Source organism: Pteropus medius, unplaced genomic scaffold (assembly GCF_902729225.1).
Source record: "Pteropus medius unplaced genomic scaffold, Ma_sr-lr_union100, whole genome shotgun sequence".
In the NCBI taxonomy this organism is placed as follows: Eukaryota; Metazoa; Chordata; class Mammalia; order Chiroptera; family Pteropodidae; genus Pteropus; species Pteropus medius.
The window spans coordinates 9281427-9305683 of record NW_024354500.1 but is presented as its reverse complement, the minus strand read 5'-3'; the positions used below and the strand labels follow the sequence as shown (position 1 = coordinate 9305683).

General features: G+C 36.6%; 2 protein-coding genes and 2 pseudogenes across 3 annotated transcripts; 2 read left to right on the top strand and 2 right to left on the bottom strand.

Annotated features, from left to right (window-relative positions):
- Positions 1–1189: 1189 nt before the first annotated feature.
- Positions 1190–2042, bottom strand: GJB7 (gap junction protein beta 7). Its single transcript, XM_039853331.1, has one exon. It carries the CDS (start codon positions 1994–1996, stop codon positions 1190–1192), a length of 807 nt encoding a protein of 268 aa, XP_039709265.1. The 5' UTR covers positions 1997–2042.
- A 13719-nt stretch (positions 2043–15761) lies between these two features.
- SMIM8 (small integral membrane protein 8) lies at positions 15762–24082 on the top strand. 2 transcript variants are annotated; one of them, XM_039852866.1, is made up of 3 exons: positions 15762–15859; positions 21860–22017; positions 23687–24082. In XM_039852866.1, exons 2-3 carry the CDS (start codon positions 21883–21885, stop codon positions 23843–23845), a joined length of 294 nt encoding a protein of 97 aa, XP_039708800.1. In that variant the 5' UTR covers positions 15762–15859; positions 21860–21882; the 3' UTR covers positions 23846–24082. The 2 variants fall into 2 exon arrangements, with proteins under 2 accessions (XP_039708800.1, XP_039708801.1); XM_039852867.1 differs by having other exon boundaries at positions 15795–15859; positions 21868–22017.
- LOC120595168 (uncharacterized) lies at positions 17735–17853 on the bottom strand (annotated as a pseudogene).
- LOC120595229 (uncharacterized) lies at positions 21663–21780 on the top strand (annotated as a pseudogene).
- Positions 24083–24257: the final 175 nt, after the last annotated feature.

Sequence of the window (24257 nt, the reverse complement as noted above, 5' to 3'; positions counted from 1 at the left end):
GTTTTAGTTAAAATTATATTTTAATGTACTGGCTTTTCATTAAAAAATTCCCAGCAGAGAATGATTTCTGAGCTATCTTTACCAAGCAGGGTGCAAATCCCATTTTAAAACTGTCAAAACAAATTTGTTTCACAGAATAAGCATACCCAGTGCAAATGAATAAAGGTATCAATGACTGCCAAATAACACCACAAAAACACTTCATTTTTATTCTGGAGAAATGTAAATATGTTAGAATATAAAATCCAAATGAATATATCTCTGATTTTTTTTTTAAATAGGAAAGTAATAGCACAGTACACAATTATCTATTCTAGAGCAAGAGGAGATGTTTTAGTAAATTGTAGGCAAACTGACATGATACATTGTGAATTCCTGATTATTAGAAGGTCTAATAATAATGAATTTAGAAAGTATTTCACAGTTCTGTGGTTAAAGAGAAGTGTTAAGTAATTATCAACTAGACATATTCTTTTTCTGGGTCCTTCCCCGCTCCCTATCAATGTGCTGCTTTCTGTGGGACCTGCCTTTCATCATAGAGTGACTCAGATGTCTTCCATCAAAGAGTGACTCAGATGCCTTCCATCATAGAGTGACTCAGATGTCTTTAGTTCAGGCTTAAGTGAGATATCCTCCTATAATATTTATATAACTTGGATATCACTAAAAGATGACTTTCTTCCCTCTCCCCTCGTCCACTTATATCAAGGGACACCTAAACTGCAGAGTCCTGGGCTCTGCAGTCTTTTCCCCAGGCTAGGCCTTCTCACTGAATACACTTCTGTGTGCCCCTGGTTAGCTGCTCCCCGACCGTCACCACAATCCTCCACAAAGACTGAGTCGAGCTGAGTGAGTGGAGCCTTGGCTGCTACTTTGGAAAGATCGCCAGTGTCTTAGAGGCCATCACATTTGTTAGAAGTGTCACTTTTTATATTTTCCACTTGACAGATCTAAGCACTTAATGCTGTTAGTTGGATTTCTTCAAACTAATTTGCAATTAGCTATTTAAACACAATTTATGTACCCACATGAACCCTACAACAAAACAATGAGACCCCTGTCTAATGTACACAACTGAGCACATACTGAAAAATTTAAAAATTCTTCCCACATTACATTAAGTTAACACCCTTTTTTTTCCCCCAGCCTAGCCTAGGTCTTGCTTAGAAGGGGTGTAGGTTTTCCTTGTTTAACTCTCTTGTGTATCACAAAGTAGTCTTGTTTCACCTCGCTGGGATGTGCTAATGGCCATTTCCGAATGATGATTCTGGAGTAGTGGAAGGGTCCCTATCTCACCACATTCATCATATCTGAAATGGTGATGCTCACACACTGAGGACTTGTGCCTTTTAGAGTATTTTTGGAGACAGCACTTAATAAAGTACTTGAGAACCAAAAGGCTCAGTTCAGTGAAATTCATCACAATGCACAGGCATGAGGTAATCACCATCAGGAGGATGAAGGTAGTTTTCTCGGTGGGTTTGGAGATGAAACAGTCCACAGTGTTGGGACAAGGCTTCAAATCACACTTTATAAGGTAGGGAACACTAAAGCCATCATACATCTTGTAAAATAAAACCAGGAAGCCAATTTCAAAACCAGTTTTAACAATGAGGCTGATAAGGTAAGTGTACCACAAGCCCCCATCCATCATTCCTAGGCTGAGATAGAGTTTCTTTCTGTGTCTTTTCTCTCTACCCTCATGATAAGCTACATGTAGAACCACCAGAAGTGAAGGCATGGAGACCATGATCAGTTGTAAGGCCCAAAGTCTGACCTGGGAGATGGGGAAGAAGTAGTCAAAACACGTATTTTCACAACTAGGCTGTCTAATGTTGCACTCAAATCCTTTCTTTTCATTTTTCCACACATGCTCTGCTGCCACCATGTAGACCAGCAAACGGAAGATAAACACAACGGCCAGCCAAATCCTCCCAATCCCAGTTGAATATTTATTTACTCCACTTAGGAGGTCTCTGAGGCATATCCAACTCATAGCCTAGGTGCCAAAGAAGGAAAGATTCTGCAAAAGAAAACAGTTTCATCATGATTCATTTATTTCTGTTCCATTGATCATTTACTTCTACTGTCTTGATTATGGGGTTATGGAAGATAAACTCAAATTTCTGCATTATTACAACTTTGGATTTTGAGGTTTCTCTAAGAATCCCATAGGATATGGGAGATGACACAACTGGCCCACAGATATAACTGATCCCATGCCCAGTTTAATTTAGAATTTGGTTGGTCATCCTCATACACACTCTCATTTTTAAACAAATCCTAGTTTATTGCTTCTAAGGATGGATGGGTTCTGTTGCCGATCTAGTTAGATATGAATCCTAGAATTAGATATGACCTTGGTACCTTGAGATATCCCTCACGCGCCAGCTTTGAAGTCATAGTCTCTATTCACTTTCTTTGTCTATGTCCTGCTCATATTTCCACACATCCTTAAAGGTTGTTCCCTGTCTCTATCCCCTTTTATGTTCCACATCCCATAATAGCAACTGAGTTTGCCTACAATACGATAGTGAAACATGAGGTTCTACAATATGAACTTCTTCAAACTCATGCTCCCTCATCCCTTCAGACCTATTTACATCCATGCCCTAGTTACCTTCTTTGCCAGGTTTGGAGGGAGAGGTTGGTCTCCTCTTGCCTCAAAAACGATCATTCTAGCTCGACATCCCTTTCTTGATCTTGTCCATTTGCCCTACCCTTTGATTTCCTTATCTAGCTGAATGTCATCACCAACACCCAAGCACCCAGTGTTCATCCTAAGACTGCTCTCTCATGACCCTTTCTAAATTGTTCACCAAGTTCTGATTCCTCCTAAATGTCTCTCAAATGTACCTCCACCTCACTGCTGAAATCTCTCACCTATACAGTTCTCCCACTGCTATTTCCAGTCTCATTATCTCCTCCTTTACCCTCTTAGTACGTCTTCCATGCTGCTTAATTCTCTTGCGCCTCTCTCCATCTCTTTTGCTCTTTTCCCTATAAAAGCTGATAGGGAGCTAGGGTGCCTTCTTTTTCATTCCAGTGGCATTGTCGTTCTGGCAGTCTCCGTTTCTATCCTGTTTATAACTGAACCCTGGACCGTGGTTGGACCCTGGTTTTTGTTTGTTGGAGAGACTTCACTTTGGAGAAACTTCCATAATATGTTTAGCACTCTCTGTTCAGTGCTTTTAAGTTGGTCTCTCACAACCACCCAAGAAAGTGTGGGTTGGTTGGTTTTGGTTTTTTTCTTTGTTTATGGTGGCAGGTTTGTTTGTTCAGATGAGAAAGCAGACTGAAAAATGATGCCACTTTCCCAAAGTCACAAAGTAAGATGCAGAGCAGGGTTCAAATCCAATTTCCATAACTCTAAAACAGTTTTTCAACAGTGGCACCACTGACATTTTGGGCTGGATAATTCTGTGTTACAGCAGCTATGTTCTGCATTGTAAGATGTTTAGCAGCATTCCTGGCCTCTATCAGCTAGATGTCAGTAGCACCACCTCCCGCCCCCATTTGCGACAACTGAAAATGTCTCCAGACATTTCCAAATGTACCCTGGAAAAGTAAGGCAAAATCTCTTCAGTTAAAAACCACTGTTGTTAACTTTCTACTATAATTGGATATGGGCTGGAGCTCCAGGTCTGCCACTAAAATACTTTTTGATTTCTTAGGTGAAACCTTGCCACTTACGGGTTCTGTTTCCTATTATAAAAATTAATTTTTACTTTCCTCATATACTCAGCCAAAAGAGTATCATGGAAATGATGAGTGAGGGGAATTAAGGAAATTAGGATATTATAACAGCACACCTGTTGGAGCATGTCTTATTATCTCTTACAGAGGGAACAGTATGTATCCAGCCCACATGCTAGAGCCCTGTGGAGATGTATGAAGGTTAAGAGATGTTTTCCAAGAAAACAAAGATGCGTGTACACAGTGCTCTATTCAGCAGAGAATATAAATACTTCAATGTCCTTGGTATCAGAACACAAAATTGTATTAAATAAAAAGGATTCTCAAATCCATCCGAAAGGTTAATGTGTCCATGAATTATTAAAACAAAGCCCCAGAGATTACAAAGAGAGAAGAAAGGTGGTATGTTTCCCTATGACATGTGTCATTGGACATTTGTCCATATTACTCGAGGACATTCATGTAATATTACAAAACATTTGAAAGTACTCTATTGGGCATTTTAGGGAAGGGAGAAAGATAAGAGTGGATAAGAACTGTTCTGCTAAAAAGAAAAGCAGTAAGAAAGTGACTGGTGTTTGAATAGAATCAAGAGACTGATGTCGTCAAATGTGTCAGGATTCTGAATTTCATTTGACTGGTAAATGTCCATCCTGTTTTGAAATTCTCTGCTGCTGAAGAGGCAATGGTTTTTCTCAGGAGGGAGGGGAGTTCTAATGTTAGTTCACTTTTAAGAGGTGGTTTAGCCTGGTGGATAAGAGCCTGGACACAATATTGGACTCCTTGGGTTCAATCAAGTCCAAGTTTTCTGATGATAAGAGTACCTACTTGATGGGACTCAAAACAGACTTTGACACATGACGGGTGCTCAGTAAGCATTATTATCTTCCTGTTTTGTCATTAACAATTATTTCTTTGTGTAAAAGTGAAGTCTTTCCATTTACAAGTCCAATATGTATATTTTTTTCTCTAGCTCTGTTCCTGTGAAGGTGGAAAATAGTTAGGAATCTCTGTATAATAGCCTTTTAAGCATTTGAAAACCAGTGATGTTATTAGCTCAAAATTTCTATCTCTTAATAATTCAGATTGTCTTATTTTTAATAAGGTTTTTAATTTTTCCATTTTCTTAAATCATTAAGGATTACTCCCAATTTTTAATGAGTTTCCACTTACCGATTCTAAGGAACCAATTCTTCTATGATTCTTTTCTTTCTCTTTAGTAGTAGCAGTTAACTGCACAGGAATCCAATTTAGAAAATTCAGTTAATCAAATATTTTTAGAAAGTAAGTATTTAATATTCTCAATATCAGGAATAATTTTGAAAAGTTGCAAATTTCCCCCAAAACATTTTATCTAAATTAAAAGTGGGGTGAGAGGAGGTGCTGGGACAACTAGATTTTCACATGTAAAAGAATGAAATTGGATCCCTACCTCACACCATTTTAAAAAATTAACTCAAAATGGATTAATGACCTAAATCTAAGAGCTAAACTATAAAACTTAGATGAACACATAGAGGTAAATCTTCATGACCTTGGATTTGGTAATGGATTCTCAGATATGACACCAAAAGCATGAGCAATAAAAGAAAAAGAAATTGGACTTTATCAAAATTAAAAGCTTTTGTTCATTGAAGAACATTATCAGGAAAGTAAAAAAGACAACCTACAAAGTGAGAAAAAATATTTGTAAGTCATATACTGGTAAGGACTTAATATCCAGAATACATTTTTAAAAGCTCCTAAAAGCTCAACAACAAAAGGCAACTCAATTTTTAAAATGAGCAAAAGACTTTAATGAACATTTCTCCAAAGAAGATATACAAATGGCCAATTCACACGTCAAAAGATCTCAACATCTTTAGTCATTAGTGAAATGCAAATCAAAACTACAATGAGATACCACTTCACACTCACTAGGATGAGTATAATTTGTTAAAAGTAAAATAATAAGTGTTGTCAAGGATATGGAGAAATTGGAACCTTTGCACAAAGCTAGTAGGAGTGCGAAATGATGCAGGGACTGTGGAAAACAGTTTGTCAGTTCCTCAAAAAGCTAAACAGAATTACCATTGACCCGTAATTCTACTTCTAGATATATACAAAAAAAAAAAAATTGTGAACAGGGACTCAGATATTTGTATGCCAGTGTTCATTACAGCATTCTCAATAGCCAACAGGTGGAAAGAACTCGTTACATCAACAGATGAATGGATAAACAAAATATGGTATATACATACAATGGAATATTATTCAGTCACAAAAAGGAATGAAGTTCTGATACATGCTACAGCAAGGATAAACCTTGAACACATGGTAAGTAAAAAAGTAAGACACAAAAGGATAAATATTGTGTGATTCCACTTATATGAGGTATCTTACAAATTCATAGAGATAGAAAGTTGATTAGACATGACCAGGGACTGGAAAGAAGGAAAACTGGGGGATTATTGCTTAATGGTTACAGAATTTCTTTGGGGGTTGAAAAACTTTTGGAAATTGATAGTGGTGATGGTTGTACATTACTGATAATATAATTAATACCACTGAATTCTACACTTAAAAGTGATTAAAATGGCAAATTTTATGTTATATATATTTTTTTATTAAAATTATTGAGGCAACCTTGGTTAATAAAATTATACAGGTTTCAAGTGTACAGTTCTATAATACTTCATCTGTATATTGCAGTTGTTCTTTACCTTCTCTCTGCCCTAAAACCCACATCTAATCCATATTCAAGGCGAAATTTCTTTCTTTGAAATGTATCCCAAAACTTTTCACTCTTTTCATCTGCACTACCAGCACCCTAATCCAAGCCATCCTCATCTTCTGCCTGGTACACTATAATAGCTTCTTATCTGTCTCCTCTTTTCTCATTCTTGGCCTTCTCCAACCCATTTTTCATTCCGTAACCAGATTAACATTTAAAACAGAAGTTGTATTTCTTGTTTCATTTCTCTGCTTAAAACCCTAACATGGCTTCTCATTGTGTTTACGGTAGGAAAAAAAGACCAAAATACTTACCTGGACGACAAAACCCTGCATAGCGGTGCCCTTGCCTGTGTGTCCAGCTTCATCAGGCACATCTCCGAAGCTCACTGAATTCCAGGCATGCTTCTCTTCTTTCACTTCCTCCTTAAACTACATCCATTTTGTTTCTCCTCTCTCTGGTGATCTTGTCCCCTTTCCCTGAACCAGAGAGGCTTTCCCTGACCCCACCAATCTAAATTTGTTTTTCTTTGGTATTCTTGTTTATAATATTGGCCTCTTCTTTCATGCCATTTATAACTTATAGTCACATATTTATATGATCAGTATCTGTATATACTATGTGATCTATGAGAGAAGGGACTAGGGTTGCCAGATTGAGCAAATAAAAAGTAGGATATCCAGTTTAATTTGAATTTCAGATAAACAATGAATAGTTTTCTAATATAAGTGTGCCATCCAATATTTGTGATTACTTATACTAAAAAAGTATTGTTTATCTGAAATTAAAATTTAATGGGCATTTAGATATATTTTATCTGGCAATCTAAGCAGATACCTTGATTGTCCACTATTGCACACCCAGTGCCTAAATAACAGTGCAAAGTTCAGTAATGAATGGGAGCCTCTCGGGAACCTCAGTCATTCTCCTGTACCCAGCTTCTTTATCTCTACCTGAATTAAGTGTCACTCCATTCTCCATGAAATTCAGCATTCCTGTTATATGAGGTCCCTTCTTCTTCTTAACTCCGGGCTGGACCTAAGATATAGACCATCCTGCTTCATCCCTGCAAGAAAAGCAGGTAGGAGATATCCCCAACATCTCGTCTACCGACAAGACCAAATGCAAAGAATCTGGGCTTCTGCGGTCTGTGTCTTATTCTCTTAATGAGTAGCAATTTAACTTTAGCAAAACAACATCTTTTGTCCACTAAACTTTAATTACCTTTCATGTTCTTGGTTTTGTGATATTTGATTTTTCTTTTGTAAATATAGTTGCATAAGAACCATAAGTTCAAGTATTAACTTATAGGAGTAAAATTATTTTACATCTAATTTTAGGTTTTATGCATGTAAATAACAGTATGCTAAAAAATAATAATAATAAATTGTCAGCACAGATTCCATGAGCAATGCTGAGTAGAATAGTACCCATACAGGCAGACACATGTACATATATACTACTTGCCTGTATGAATTTTAATTTTCTGAATGAGTAAATGTATTGTCATTTTTAGAGGATCTCCTCTTAGGAACAGTGCAAAGGTTGTCCTTAAGTCACACATAAAGGGCCACTAAGAGGTCCTGGGCTATTTCTCTGTGTCCCCATTATCCCACTCATTCATAGCCTGCTCTCTGTGCTCAGGTCAGGCATTCTAATATGGCCAGATCCTCCAAAAGGTTTCAAGTCAATAACATTCCAAAATAACACATGAGCAACATTACTTAGAGGCAGCTTATCCAGAAAGGGCACCAGTGATGTGGCATAAAACTAAATAGCAATATTTCTAGGTTTAGAATAATTAGGATTACTTCTGTCACTGAAACATTTTGGAAAGAAGTAATGACTACCCAATTACAAGAAATGCCATTTTCCCACTAAATAACCAAATCTATCATAAGAGAAATAAGCTTAACTTACCTCTTGACACAGATGTGGAGATTAAGAAGAGATCCAGGCAGGTGCTCATTCCATTAAAAAAAAAAAAAAAAAGTTGATTATATTATTTCCCTGAGCAGAAAGTAATGCTTTACACTCAGGAAAATGGAGTCAAGTGGTTTCCAAGGTAGCGTAAGCCAAACAGGTGTAACCTGATCATTTTGTTTTGGCTCATAACTTAGATGAGAATTCATGTGTCGCTGTTGTTTACAATATATATATTAAAAGAAAACTGAGACAGGAAAAACGAATTCAAAGCCACTCACATACATACAGTTCATTGAACATCCCTTTTTAGAGAATCTTGTCATCGTCTACACAAAGAAGCTGAAACAATGAGAGTGTTTCATCTCTTTAATTGATTTTCCAAGGTCATTTATCAAAGCCTCGCTACAAAAAAAAAAAAGATAGGCAAAAGGACAATGTAAGTCAGCTTTGATGAGCTTATTTTAACTTCAATTCATATGTCCTGTTCTTAGAAATACAGAAAGTAAAAAGGCATAGTAAAAATCACTTTCCCAAACCCAAGAAGCATTAATAACAAACATTTTCTATGTATATAACATAGAGAAAGAAAGAAAGAGGGCGAGTACTTTATCTTTTTATGGCACCATTTCCAGGTGTGAGTTCAACTAAAATTAAAGATATGTAGAAATGAAAATGAAATCATGTCTCAGAATGAGAATAGCTTAGAAACAGAAGTTTACAGTTGGAAATCATATTAGATGTCATGAAACTTAATGCTTTTATTTTAGAAACAAGAAAACAGACCCACAGAGAGTGGCCTGTCTCAGGTCCCAGAGCCAGTAGAGAAAGTGTAGAAAAAAACTGGAGATGAAACCCAAGTCTCCAAGCTCTTTCCTTTGCACTGTGATAGCCACCTTCGCAGACCATGTGGATTTCAGTGCAGGTTCTCTCATACTTCTCTTGACCTTTGTGATCTTTAAAATTATTCCATGTATTCATATATAATCAATCCAAAATTCAAAGACATCTGCAGTTTACTTTGAAAAATCATCGATTTACACTATTAATTATATAACTAGATGAACCTTCTTCATACCCTATAAAGCAAACCTTGTTTGGTTTGGTTTTTATAGAGACCCCAGGATCCCAGAATAAGTGACCCAATTTCTAAAGGATTACTATCATGATAAAATCCCAAAGCCTTTCTCTGGAATTGATCATCCCTTCCAATTTACACTCTTTTGTTTATAATTAACACTTACCAAACTTTATCCATGGTCTTAAAACATTGCCTGTTTGTACTGAGACACCTTGTGCCAGGAACAGTTGGACTGAGGTAGTTTGTCGTTAGGGCGACCTTCAGGTTGGCCTTACTGTGCTAAGTGCTAAGTGGATCCCAGCTTTACAATAATATTAGCGATAACCCAAACAAAGTAGCATTCAATAATCCAGTGTGGCAGAGGCATAATTTTTTAGACAAAGGTCTCAGTCCTCAAGGATCTTTTAGCAACTTGCACAGAAGCTAGGGGAGAGAGAAATTGCCAGGGGCTGGGGCAATCAGGAGAGGCTCTATAGAAGAGAGGGGATATGGCTTGGATCTTTATGGAATGAGAGGCAGAAACATGGGTGTGTTCTGGACAAAATGCCTCTGCTGAAGCCTACACAGTCTCAATTACATTTATGACTCTTTCTGTGCTTTTAACAAAGATTTAATTCTTCCACTTCCATTTTTTTGTTTGGAAAAAAACAAACATAATAAACATTAGAAAAAGAGAGGCATATTATAGTATAAATTACATCATTTTGAAGTCAGAAAGCTACGGGTGAGAGGAAATAAGAGAAGACAACTGTAAAAAGAGTGGAATGAATACCATAAACCTTGTTTTTCTCTGTTCCTTTAAGATTTGGATTTTGATTGCTTTCTCTTTGGTGTGAGAATTTGGCCCTGTAGAATGTCAGCAAGAGGCAGAGCCCAGAGCAGACTGAAGCAGTACAAGCCAGAGCTTTCAAATGTCCAATGCGTCCCCTTGAATAAACTGCACAAGGCTGGGGACTGTAGGAAGACCTATCTTGGTGATCACTCTGTTAAGAAAGACCACAGAGTTGTGTTGAATGCAGATGCCATATGAGAACATGACTAAGGTTCCAAGAGTTAATATAGCTGGCTGCAATGATTGAAGTTTTAGCACCACTGTACACTGGGAGCCATTATGCACATAGCACTGTGCTCTAAAGTTAGCCTTGTTTTGTTTTTCAGCATAATGTCTTCCAAGGGAGGTCAGGAGTCTTTTCTGCTCATCTTAGGTGCAATTGGAGCTCTGTGTTCTGTTTTGGCCTCAGTAAGACCTTAGACAAACTCATGTAGATCTAGAAGACAGTGATCAAAGGTGAAGAGAGTGTCTCTGAACATATCATATAAAGAAGGATTGGAGCAACTGGAAGTGTTTAGCCTGCAGAGGAAAGGTCCAAAAGAGTTATCAGAATTTAACGTTAATTCTATTTCAAGATTTTTTTTTCAACAGTATAGATCCCATAGACTTTGAGTTCAGAGAAACCAGAGTTGAAATCTTGGACCTATTTCTTAACTTTTGGGCTTGCTCAAGATGCTTAAGCCCTCTAGCCTCCATTTCCTTGTCTGTGAAATGGGAAAGGCATTCGTTACTTTAGTGTTCTTATAATGTTCTTAACTGAAATGATAACTGGTCAATCAAGGGTATCTGTCATTATCTTTGTTTACTGAAAGCAACACAGACCACGACTTGTGAGATTTCCTGTCAAAAAAAAAAAGAAAAGAAAAGAAATGGCACCAGAAATGAGAGTAATATGTACCAACTTGAAAAACAAAGAAACAAAAAATTACCTTTTGTGCTGGGCAGGAAAGCACATATGGGAACAACTTGCTTCCACATCTCAGAACAATTGCTTTTCAGTACAATTTGTGAACACAAGATACTTACATGAAGAAAGAAGTCCCTGTCTCCTTCTAACAGTAATTCTCAATTATACCAGGAGCTGGTAGGAGATTTGTAGCATCTAAAACAACTCCAGAAACACAATACATATTACTTAATAATGACTGATGTTTGTGATATCAAGTGCTTCTGAGGTTTCATGTTTTGGTAAGAATGAATTTAAAGGCTCTGTGCCTTGAAGTGCTGCTGCTTATTCTGGTGCCACAGGTGATTCATCCATCTTCTGATGCAGAAAAGGACTGAGGAAAAATGCTTCCTGGGTGCAGAATATCAGAGGAGTGTATGAAAGTTCATATTGTAGCACCATTTCTACATCTAAAAATGAGTTTTCGACATTTTTCAAATGAAAATGTAAGCATTGTCCTTTGATTTTGACCACTCTTAAAAATTAAATTGAGGTAACATTGTTAATGATATCATATAAATTTCATATGTATGACATTATAACTTTATAATTGTATACCATTGTGTACTCACCACCCAAAGTCTATTTTCCTTCTGTTACTGTATATATGACCCTCTTTACCCCATTTACCCTTAACCCCTGTTTGAATCAGCCCTTGCAGGACCCGGTGTTGTGACAGAGCCCTACACCACAGCTGGCTGTCAGCAGAGCCATAGCTCTGGGCCCCATCCACATACCACGTCTCCTCCCAGGTCATTGAAAAGGCTTGTATTTTCAATATTTGCGCTTAAAGCTTCAAATATTTTCTAAGGATTTTCCATATCTAAGAAATGTTTGAGATATTGTTTTCGTAAGAAAAAGAAACATTATCTATTTCAGGTTAGCCTCCACTTTCTCAAACCTTTCAGGGTTTGACAAGGCTCAAAGCTGATAGATGCATGTGCCTCTAGCTCTAGTTAATTTTTGTTGTCAACTCAACAAATAAAAGACTATATTTGACTCGTTAACATTTTGCGCACCTTCTTTACTCAAAAACAAGTACACAGTATCGGAAAACATTTAGATCCAACTGATATTTTCACAGGATATACAATATAACAGTCATTACACTTGTGTAACAGATAAGCCTAGGTTTTTATCTTTCTCCCCTTCTTCTTTGAATTTGCCTTGCTTTAAAAATAATAACATGAATGACTTTGTGCGCATGTGTGTGTGTGTAGATATTAATGCAGAAATTGAAGAAAAAGCAACAAATTTATTCTCCACTAACTTTTGCCAAATAAAGTTCTTAATTATGTGCATGCCCACCCCCAAAGGAATATTGCTTTAATAGTCCAAATTTAGGTGGAAATGTAATTACTGACAACAAAATCCGGTTTTGTATATAACCTCTGTAAATTTGTCAATGTAACCTGGAGATTAATAATATGAAACATAAAGACTCACTCACCTATTGCCATAACAAAAAGTGCAGAGTTTGAGGTCTTATTGCAATTTGAATGTGTCCAAAGAAACCCAGCATAGAAAGGATATGAGTTATGGAGCAGAAATGAGATTTGAAATATATCAAGGCAGATTTTAGTTTGAAAAATTCCTCCAAATAAAAAGAAACTTAATGGAGGCTTTCTCCAAATTGACAATAATCTCTGATTTATATGCTATTACCAGGAAATAATCAGAAAAGTATTCTAAGTTATTAATAATAAAAAAAATTGAACAACTACGCGAGAGAAGTGATTGGATTATTTTATTCATTCTCCAGAGAAAATTTAACAAAGTTATTGTCATATGAAGAGGCAACAGAATAATATGCAGACAATTAAGTTTTCTGTCTTTTTTATCTTACATTAGCCAAAAAGCCATTTAGCAATCTGGAAAACAAGTCAGTAGAAAATACTCAGATTGAAACACAGAAACGGGATGAAAAATACAAAAAAATTAAAAAAAAAAAGACATTTGGAATACGGAGAAAAGTTTTAACATATGAATATCCTAAAAAGGAGAGGTGAGAAAATGAGAAATAATATTTAATATTAGCCGAGAATCTCCTATATCATATGAAAGTTATCAAGACAAATTGAGAAGCTTTATGAATCTCAAGGAGGATTAAATACAAAGAAAAACATATTTAGATCATAGTAAGACTACTGAAACCCAAAGACAAAGACTATAAGAGCAAACAGAAGAAAAGATGCATTACTTTCAAAGAACAAAATGAGATTGATTGCGATCAATTAACACTAACAAGAGACTCTAGAAAATAATCCAATGACTTATGAAAGCGCTGAAAGAAGTGAAAACAAAATTCTATACCCAGTGAAAATAATCTTATAAAAAACACATTTCCATCTCCTCAAAGGAAAGACAAAGACATTATAAATAACTTTGTGTTGGCTTTGTAAGGTATCCATTTGTTTAGGTTGAACTACATTTCCTAGAATTCCCTTTCTTGTATGTTCTTGGTTAGGGTGGGCAACAAGGGAGGTAATTGGGAGATTGGGAAGGTAAAAGGGAAGCAAGAGCTACTGTAGCAGATGCATGTTGTTGCTGTGAAGCAGCCACTGGATCTGCACTCTACGTTCTCTAGGATCCTCCTTCAACTTCCTTGACTCCTAGGTGTGTGTTTAGCTCTTACAACTGAGGGCTTCTGCAGGATACCCGTTACCAAGGTCAGAGGTAACAAGAGCAAAAGTTTCAGTCCCTCCTTATAGATTTCCAACTTGGGATTGTGAGTTGCAGCCTGCTTCGTGATTCCCTTCCTGATTGCCTGCCCTGGACTTCAAGCTCTGACATCAGACAAGGAGATGACAGCCTTACAGAGCCTGCTTTACCAACTCCCATAGTTAGATAAGCCAATTCCCGAAAGTCCAGACAGACCCACAGTCCTTAATTTTTTACAGTGGTGATAACTGCAGTGCAATGGGGGAAAAGATAGTTTTTTTCCAATAAACAGAACTGGTCAATTGGAAATCCATATGGAAAAAAATGATTTTTAATTCCTTCCTCACCGCACACAATACATAAAATATAGCTCTGAAGGGTTATAGATCTAAAGAAGAAAGAGCAAACAATAAAGATTCTTGGATTCTAGAAGATAGCAAAGGAGAATATTTTTATGACCTTGAAGTAGAAAAATATTTCTTAAACATGATACAAAAGATACTAATCATAAGGGTTAGTAAAGTGAATTTCAATTTTCAAGGAATCGATAAGTAAATTTCATTAAAATTAAGAACTATTCCTTAAGATACTCTTCAGAGAGTGAAAAGACTATCAAAGTTTGGCGGAAGATATTTGCAATACATTTGAAAAGAGACTCATATCCAGTATCTTTATAGGGCTCATGCAAATCAGTAAGAACAAGTTAGAAAACGCAAAATAAAAACAAGCAAAAGAACAGATATTTTTGCAAAAGAGGATGCCCAAATGAAAAACAAGCATATGAATGAACAGCAAAACAAAATTTTTTTTTCAACTTAAACCTTGTTTTTTATCCAAAAGTTGACTCTAAATGGATTATGGAATTAAATGTAAAACATGTTACTATAAAGCTTTTAGAACATAGAAGAAATTCTTCCTAAATTAGGCACAGACAACGAGTTCTTAGAAATAATACCCAAAGCACAAGCCAAAAAATAAAGAAAAATGGATAATTTGGCCTTCATCAAATTCAAAACTTTTACTTTGCAAAAGACTGTCTTTTTGATTCTAGCCATTCTACCTGGTGTGAGGTGGATATCATTGAGGTTTTGATATACATTTCCCTGACGATTAGTAACGGTGAACACCTTTTCCTCTCACAGCTTTTTAAAGTCTAACTTTTTTGTCAGAGGATCGTCTAGTAATACCTGATGTCTATCCACGAACTTAAAAAAAATTAAACCTCAAGTCAAATATAAAGTTAATTTGGCTTGAGAGAACAGCTTTTAGATTCAAAATCCATTTGCCAAAGCTACATAAATCCATGCCGAGATCTGGGCACCTGCTATTCTGTTTGTTTTAATATAACTTTTATTCCAACAAACTTCAACATCATGGAAGTATGTGCAAACCGAAATTCATTTCTATGTTTTATTTATTTATTTATTAGTTTCACATATCTATTCTTTTTTCGTCTTTATTTTTATTTTTTTCATTAGTTTCACATACCTATTCTTATCACAACCATAGCTACTCACATAGTTTGTGTCTTAGCATCTCAAGGCACTAATAGAATGACAGAGTATTAACTGTACATTTGGATGCCTGTGCCCCTAAAATGGGGATAGGAGACCAGATTTAAGCCTTCTTTCCCAAATCAGAAATCTTTCCCCTTACATTAAACAAATTGATATATTTCTAGGTAATATCTCCTTTTATGTATCTAAAACACACACGCAAGAAAATGGAAGGTTAATTGAACCCGAGAAGCTGAAAAGGTAAATTAAGAAAACAAACAAACAAACAAAAACCCTGCAAACGCCAGCCAGCCAATCCCCCGGGGCGGGCGCAGGAACCTGAGAGGTACTGGAAGGGCGTCTCCGAAGCCCCGCTTTCCTGCGTTGCAGCCTCCGGGCTATAGATGTCGCCGCGGCGGAAAGCTGTAGCCCGCGAGTCGGGCCGCTCTCTCCCGCGGTCGGAGACGAGGCGGAGCGTCCGGGGCGAGGGGACAAGGCGCCCCGACGGCAGGTGAGCGGCGGAGGCTCCCGGTGGCGGGGACAGGGTGGTGGGTGGCGGGGACAGGGTGGTCGACCCCCCTTGCGCTCGTCTCCGAGGCCTTAGCGGTCCTGGCTGCCCTGAGGGTTCACTCCCAGGTGCGTAGGACTCCACGGCGTTCTGTCCAGCACCCCGAATCCTCGCCACTCCGAGGGCTCCCTGAGCCAAGTCTCGGAGATCTCTGCCCCCACAGGGCCCACTGTCGGACCTCTTGTTCCAGGAGTCCCGCACTCTGGTGGGTTTAGAAGGTCGCCAAACTCTCCTAGTTAGGGAAAATGGGTTTGTAATTTTCAACTGCCATGCCTCTTTTTGTAGCTATTAACAGTCATGCGTTTCCCCCTGCACCACAAGGTCAGGAACTCATTTGAATGCAGCTTCTTTTTCTGGAGGCTTAGAATGCATCTTTCTTTGAGTACTAGTCAGCGGTAGTGTTGGTACCATAGTATGGGGAGGGGCGTGGCCCCAAATAATTCCTTACAGTTCTCAGATTGTATGCAACAGCCGTTGTCAAGACCTTTCTCCTTTCTTCAGGTACAGTAAATTAAATAGACGGAAAGATACTTTTCAAATACTGTTTTTTACATTAAAACCAATACACATAACATTTTTTAAAAAACGTTTAGGTGATTACAACTTTGTTTCCAAATCTTTTAATAACTTGTAAATGCAGAGTCATCAATTCAAGAGTAAGGCAGAGTGAAGTGGTGGAATAAGAATGGACTGGAAATTGAGAGACCTGGATTATCTCATTCTTCCATTGGCAAAGACACAGCCTCTTTGGGTCTGTTTCTATTTGTCTAGAAAAGGGGATTAGAGTAGATGATGACGATGACAATAGTTACCATTTATTGAATATTTGTTATAGCCTATAAAAAATGTTATTTAATCCGCACGATAATTCTATGCAAAAAATATTACCCGTTTTATAAAGGTGGAAACTGAGGCCCAGAGAGGTTGCCACTTACTAAAGACATACAGCTTATAATTAGCACAGTTGGAATTTGAGGACAACGTCCTTCTATTCTGTCCCATATTAACTTTGTGTTCTGCTCCAGACTTCAAGTTATTTTCTTAAATATTAAGATAGTATGGTATGTGAAATTAAAATAATTTATATCTGATTAAAATATTTTGTCCGTCTTATAATTCCCTGTTTTAAAAGAAAGATTTTGCTTATGGCTAAGATTCCTTCTCACATTTATGATTCTGATAATTTCGATTTATCTTCTGTTGAGATGCTCATTTCAAAAATGGATATCAAGATTAAATTTTCCCCAAAGCACCTAATATTCTTTATTTCTTGGTCTAATTTTCACATACAGTGTAATTAATATAGATAGTCATGCCAATTTTATGCCAGTGAATTGTTTATTGTCAGTTGCCAAATACATCTGATTCATTGCTTTAAGCAAGAATTTACTAAAGGAGGGAAAATCATTCAAAGATAACCAGTCCTGATTTTATCTTTGACCATCTTAATACAGCCTCGCACCTTGTGCGTTATTAATTCCGAGGGGGCACCATTACACTTTGAGGTGTATGATTCTCAGGGAATTGTGCAGAGGCACAATTTTTCTCTGCTCCTTTTCCCATTACATATTTCCTTCGCAAAAGGATGGGCTGAAGAAAAAGGTAGAGAACTTTTCTACTAGCAAGGGACATATGAATTAAATGCAGCTTAGTTTAGATCTTTTTTGTAGGCAGATATGAAAAATTCTATTTATTTTATTTATTTTATTTTATTTTATTTATTTTATTATTTTTTAGGCACGGCAACCCTTGGTTGACCTCACAGATTGCAAGGACCTTGTCAGCTTACAATCCCTTATTTTTTTATTTTATTTTTTTCACCTATAGCACCTGGTCTTCCTAGGTGGTGTCTCATCCAAGTACTAACCAGGCCTGACCCTGCTTAGCTTCCAAGATCAGACAGAATTGGGCTTGTTCAGGGTAGCATGGCCTTAGACAAAATTCTCTCTATTTAAAAAAAAGTTATAAACAACAGTTTATTCCCATAAGTTGTTAAGGGAAAAAGAAATGGGTGATGGAAAAATAAAGAAATATTACTTGGCCTCAGTAATCGATATTTATTATTAAAGAATAGAAGTTTGTTAAAATTTCTTTATTCAGTAGATGGTACATACAAATTCATGCAATTTTGGGACTACTGTTGTAACATCTTCAGTGACTGGCTCATAAAAAGAGAAGCAACAATAAAATTGAGCTGTCTTATAAAAGAATGAAAGTCATAAACAAGGAAAATTGTGATATATTAAATCTTTTAAAAACACAGTGTTGTAGGTAATTCCTTAATTTGTAAATGTCGTTTCAATGAACATTTGCAGTGGTTTCAGCCCAGGTACTCTAATTGTCATTGCTGGTAAAGTTTAACATGTACAATGCATTATTAAGGTGGATGTGGATATCTGGAGGTAGTATAATATCTACTTCCTTGATTATTTCCTTGATTTATTATACCAGATATGTAGGTTTTACTAAGGAAAAGAGGAGACCAAAGAATTTTACAATTAAAATCAAGTCATTACAATTCATTAGAACACTCTTCATACATAGTTTTTATAGATGTACGTGGAATTTCATGACATTCAGCATGACTGCATCCCTTTGATTTTAAAATAGTGAAATTTCTGTTGGCTGTAACTAGTCTCTATATATACAGACATGTGTATGTGCATGTATTGTTTATAAACATAATCATGTATACATATATATAATTTTGGACTTCAGATGAGGCTTAAGTTAATTCTCAGTTCTTGACACATTATCGACACAAAGTGGATGTGGTAACTGTGGTTGGAGGACCCTTCTGTGCTCTACAATATATGCTGGCTATACGTCCCTCCCTCATTACTTTGTTTTTCCTCCCAGTAAACAATTTTAAACCATATCCGACTAGATAGCTTTGTTTTAATTATGTGCAGCTGTTTCTCAATAATTAAAGGAAAATGCTGTTTTTGTCAGTTTCTGATGAGCATGAATTTTATCTTTGTATATGTGCTTCTTCAGGCCTTCCTAGTATTTTTATCTAATGCTCCAGTTTCAATTAGTGGAATACTCTGAGGCTATGATTCAGTCGTAACAATGTGGCTATTGTGTTAACTATTTCCTGCTTCACATTTTTTTTATAGGCATGGCCTATTTACAGACTGTAATACTTCCTTCACTTTAATGATTACATCTTTTTGACTTTTCTTTTTCCCCACATTACAGTCAAATACGTTTGTGTATAAGGAGAAAAATCATTGGCACCTAGCCTAAGCCATCTGGTGACTAACATTTGTTACCTAAATTCTGCATACATGCGTACATATAATTTATCCTACTCTCATGGCTAAGTGGGGGAAAGATGACATGCCAGCAGTTTTCATAGAAGAAAATGAAGGCATTAGAAGCAATAGATTGTAGCCACAAGAAAGAAGAAATAACAGGAATTGAGCATCACTGTTGAGAGAGAGACTAGTTACAGTCTACACTGTTGATGTTTTTGAAAAGATAGAGCCAAAATTGAAGTGCAAGTTAAAGGGACTCTGGGACTTAAAACAGAAGTGAATGTAAAGTATGTTTTAAAGCTATTTTTGTCTGGTATCAAGAAGTTTGTGCTAGAAATGAGCGTGTAAGTGGACCACTTGTTCCACAAAAAGCATTGGATTTTTTGCCAACCTTGGGCCTGATGAGTTTAAAGCAAATGTACTGGCTGAACACATTTCTGGCATGTTAAGATGTTTTTCAGACATTGTCTATAGTGAAAAAGCACTGTTCCAGTATAGAAAATTAGTAACTTGCATGCAGAAGAAATTTAAAAAAAATTTACTAGTTGCAGCTTAAATGATGTTTTAAATGCTGATAAAAACAGTGTTTTACAAGTTGCTTCATACACTTCGTGCCCTAGGAGGATTTCACAAAGGAGGTAAACAGAGACTGATGATTGCTCTATTCTGATGTAATGCATCCTAGATGGAAAATATGAGACCACTTCTCATTGGCAAGTCAGTTAATTCTCAGGGCTTCATAAATGTCCCTTTACTCCCCTGTGATTATTAAGCCCATACACATGCCCAAAGGATGAGAGATTTATTTAATGAAGGCTGAGAAAGGTTGGCAACAGAATGAAAGGAGCAAAACCATATCCTCTTGCTGATAGTTGCTCTGCCCACAGCACTCTCCTATGCATGTGTTGAGTTTTTCCCATTAAACTGCACAACCATTCTGTAGCCATCCTATTAGGGTATAATTTGTGCAGTAAAGTGCACTGCCAAAACAGATCTTTCTAGATTTAGCTGATAAAAGGAAAACTGAGAAATAAAGCTAAGCAAGCCATTGGCATGGTTGCTGAGAACTGGTGGTCTGTAGAGCCATCCACAGTAGTAAAAATGTTGGCAGAAAACAGGCATGATTCCTGTGCAATACCTTGAGATCTACCTAGAAGACTGCAAACCAAACGTGGTATTTGAGCTAGTCTGATACTCAGTTGCTGCTGTCGTCACTGGTCTCCCAAACCAGTTTGATTTTGAGGTCTTTATGGTTACAGAGAGCAATTTAACTATTTTCTAGTGTTCAGAAATCCTAAAATTGCCGCCAGAGTGCTAACTTATGTCAAAATGGAATCAGAAAGTGATGATGATGACAATGACGACAATGATAACCATAACACCCAAGGGGAACGAGTGCTGGCACAGCCAACAGTGAACATTTCAGAAGTCCTTGCAAGTGTAGAAAGTGTTGAGAATCTTTTCCCTTCAAGCAGATGTTCCTGACGAGGTGTTTACCCAATTAAGTGGTATAAATAAATATTTAGTGACCACTATAACAAAGACTTTTGCAAAACAATGGTTAATCTTCTCTATAACTAATAAAGTTGCAAAAATATCGCTTTATAAAGTCTATAAAAGACCAGTACTTGTATAAACAAAGCCCCAATAAGTGTTTAAATGTGAACGTTTGACTCTTATTTCATAACATTTACTGCATGATAGGGTTGCAGCATCCCTTCCCCCCCACCCCCCAGTTTTGTTATCCCTACTTTCAGCCTTTCTTTGGAAGGTTTCTTTCCCTATCATTTCCCTTGCAACCCCTCTCCCCCCACCCCAGCATTAGGTGGCAGGAATGATAACAGTAAGCTTTTGTTTAATAGTACCTAGAAGAGAAAAACATTCACAAAAATATTGCCACTCCTGCTGGGAGAACCGGAAGCCAAGTGATCCACTTAGATTTAATAGGATAGATTTAGAGTAATTAAGAGAAAAAAAAAGGATATTCAGATTAAGGAGATAGCAGAGCAGTTCTGAGGACCAACAGCTACTTACCCTTACCACTTGGTACTAGTGCTTGTTCCAATGGAGGAAGGGTAGGAACATGATGGGAAAGTGGAATAGGGGTGAGTAGGAGAAACTGAGCAAAGGAATGCTAGTTCTCTCAAACTGGTGCCCCGAAAGGGCTGTTGGAATGAAAGAAATACTGAAAATGGAAGGAAATAGAGAAGGATATGGATAGCTCACTGGCCACTCCTAGCCTAGTAGTACCCTGCATATAACAAGATATAATGTGACTCAGACCAACAAGCAATTCTCCAGGCTTCTGTAAAAGTAGGAAAACAACTTTTGCCCACCTCATTGGTTTGTTCTAAGAGAAAAAAAATAAAATAACCATTTTGCCAAACAAAGAACCATTTTATAAAGTATGTGTTATATAAAGTAATAAAATAAATGACAGTCACTTTTGGTATATATATATGGGCAAGAATTCAAAAAAATGAGTATACAATGGCCATGCCACCCTAAAGTGCCCAATCTCATCTGATCTCGGAAGCTAAGCCGGGTCGGGCCTGGTTAGTACCTGGATGAGGCACCACCTAGGAAGACCAGGTGCTGTAGGCGAAAAAAAAATGAGGATAGAATGATTTTTTAAAGAGCATTATTAAAATCACAAAGGAAAAGTCTCTTATTTTATTTTTAGGTAATAAGTCATTATTAATCAAGATGTCTTCAGCACCTGAGCCTCAAGCTTTTAAGAAGGAACCACCCAAAGAGAAAGACTTTGGAAACCCAGGGCTCAGAGGAGTCCGCACGACAACCTTATTTCGAGCTGTGAATCCAGAACTCTTCATTAAACCTGTAAGAAATATACCCAGGATAAGACTTTATGTTTAATTTAGGCTATCAGAAATAGAAAATTCTTAATTTCCTGTGACATTTGATTTTATCATGGACATTTTATGTTGCCTATTCAGATCTCTCTGTGAATAAATGCAGGTGGAAGGAAAACCTTAACTGATGTTTCACTAAATACGCATATAAAACATTATTTTTGAGGGCATTTGAGAATTTTAATAGAAAATGGTTACACTTTAATGGATCAACTTCTCAAATTCCTATTTAAAAATTTAATAGTTGTATTAATTTGAAGGACATTTATTGTTTGATCAGGTACCATTAAGTAAATTAGACCTATTGAAACAAAGAAAACAAAATGAAAATCTGATCATCATTATAGACTACAGTTCCAGCCTTTATTAATAATGTTTTTACCTAAGGGATATTGCAAACATTTTGTGAAAATTTTCAAAATGTACCTTTGTGTACTGTTAGGCAGTTAGCTAATCATTTATTGAATATATTTGATAAATTTTACTTTTAAATAGGTACAAATTTTATTTTTAAATGTATGTAAATGAAATCAAATTATTATAAAATATATTGAAATGTATTGAATTTGATTAGAATTTTAGTAACACGGTTGCCAGTGAAAATTGTTTCACAGTTAAGTATTAGGCCAATTTAACAATCAAATCATTAAATCAAGGTTGAATGTTTTAAAAACTTTGAACCATGTGTTTTAACTGCCAAATGCATTTTAAGAATTGCAAATTTAAATTGTTCTGAGTTTGTCGCCTTAGAGCAAGTGAAAAAGTTTGATCTTTATTCTTTTGACAAAAGATTCGAGATAGTAGTAATACAGCGTGTATGGTGACAGAAACAAAGAATTAAAATTGAAATTCATATTGCAACTCTTCATTTATACTGACCTAAGAAAGGCCCATTTGTTGAGTGTGAACATGCAGAAAGGAAGGTCTGAGTTACAGTAATAAAAAACACTTCTGTGGGGTTGTAAATAGCTTTCCTATATTTAAGAACTTTTTTTTTTTTTTAATTCAGAGGCACATTGCTTTGCCTCTTAGGGTCTTGAATTTTCCAGCAATAAATCAAGGTTATTATAACAGCATAATATCTGTTCCAATTACTAAATGTCTTGAGGCAAGAGAGTAGATTCCCAGAGAAGTGTGTACATTGTCATTTTTGCTATACCTAACATATGACATAAAAGGCTTTTTGCCAGTTGTCCATGAACTCAGGCAAGAATCGCATGTGTCCTTCATTCCTCACTTCCTAATAAAATTAACTAGTTTGAAAAAGTTAAATAACACCTCCATGCCAGACAGTTAACACTGAAACCTCTGAGCACTGGCCCAGCTTCCATGCCTCTTGTCTCCTCTGCCCCTTTCCCAGCCATCACCTTCCTGAAGGTGGAGGTCTGCGATGGCCAGGCTGCAGACAGAAGGGAGACTGGAGAAGAGAAGAAAGAGTCTTCTGTAACCTCTGCATGATCAGGAGTTGAGTTAATTGAATTAGAACTAGGTAAACTATTATCATAGAAAATATTTCCATAGGAATGCTAGTGTGGTAATAAAGAGTTGGCTTGTCAAGAGGAAAGAGCAACAGGGATTTGGATCTCCTCAAATTATTAGTCTTAACGAGGCTTTGTAATTTTTTTTTTCTTTGACAGAACAAACCCGTAATGGCTTTTGGATTGATAAGCCTTTCACTTTGCGTGGCTTATATTGGTTATCTACATGCAACACAAGAGAATAAAAAGGACCTTTATGAAGCTATCGATAGTGAGGGACACAGTTATATGAGGAGGAAGACATCTAAATGGGATTAATAGTGCTGGTTACCACGGATGGAGCTATATCAAGGGCTCCGAAAGCGCCAAATGATAGTCTTTATGAATGCACAATATCATGTTTCTTGTTTTAGAATATGGTAGTAAGGAAAGAAGATAGCAGTTATAACCATACCAGTATAGTAGATTTTGTCCTTTCAAAGCTGCAGCCATTATCTCATTCTTTTTCCACAGAAAACTTCTCAATAAACTTATTAAATCCTCTTATAAAAGTACCATGAGAATGGAAGTCATTTTTTTTTACATTATAAAGGTCTATGTAATAAAAGTACTCAGGGTTGTTAAATTTGCATGGTATTTTTGGTATTTTTAATATTTTAAGGTGAATTGTGCATTTGCAACTGTTATGAGAGTTTAGTTTTGTCTCGCTCTTTGCAAAAGCAATGTTTAT

Excerpts from the sequence above, each read along its gene's own strand:
- GJB7 (XM_039853331.1), bottom strand. The coding sequence starts at position 1,996 with ATGAGTTGGATATGCCTCAGAGACCTCCTAAGTGGAGTAAATAAATAT.
- SMIM8 (XM_039852866.1), top strand. The coding sequence starts at position 21,883 with ATGTCTTCAGCACCTGAGCCTCAAGCTTTTAAGAAGGAACCACCCAAA. Across the intron at positions 22,018-23,686 it reads CAGAACTCTTCATTAAACCT|AACAAACCCGTAATGGCTTT; the intron begins GTAAGAAATATA and ends TTTCTTTGACAG.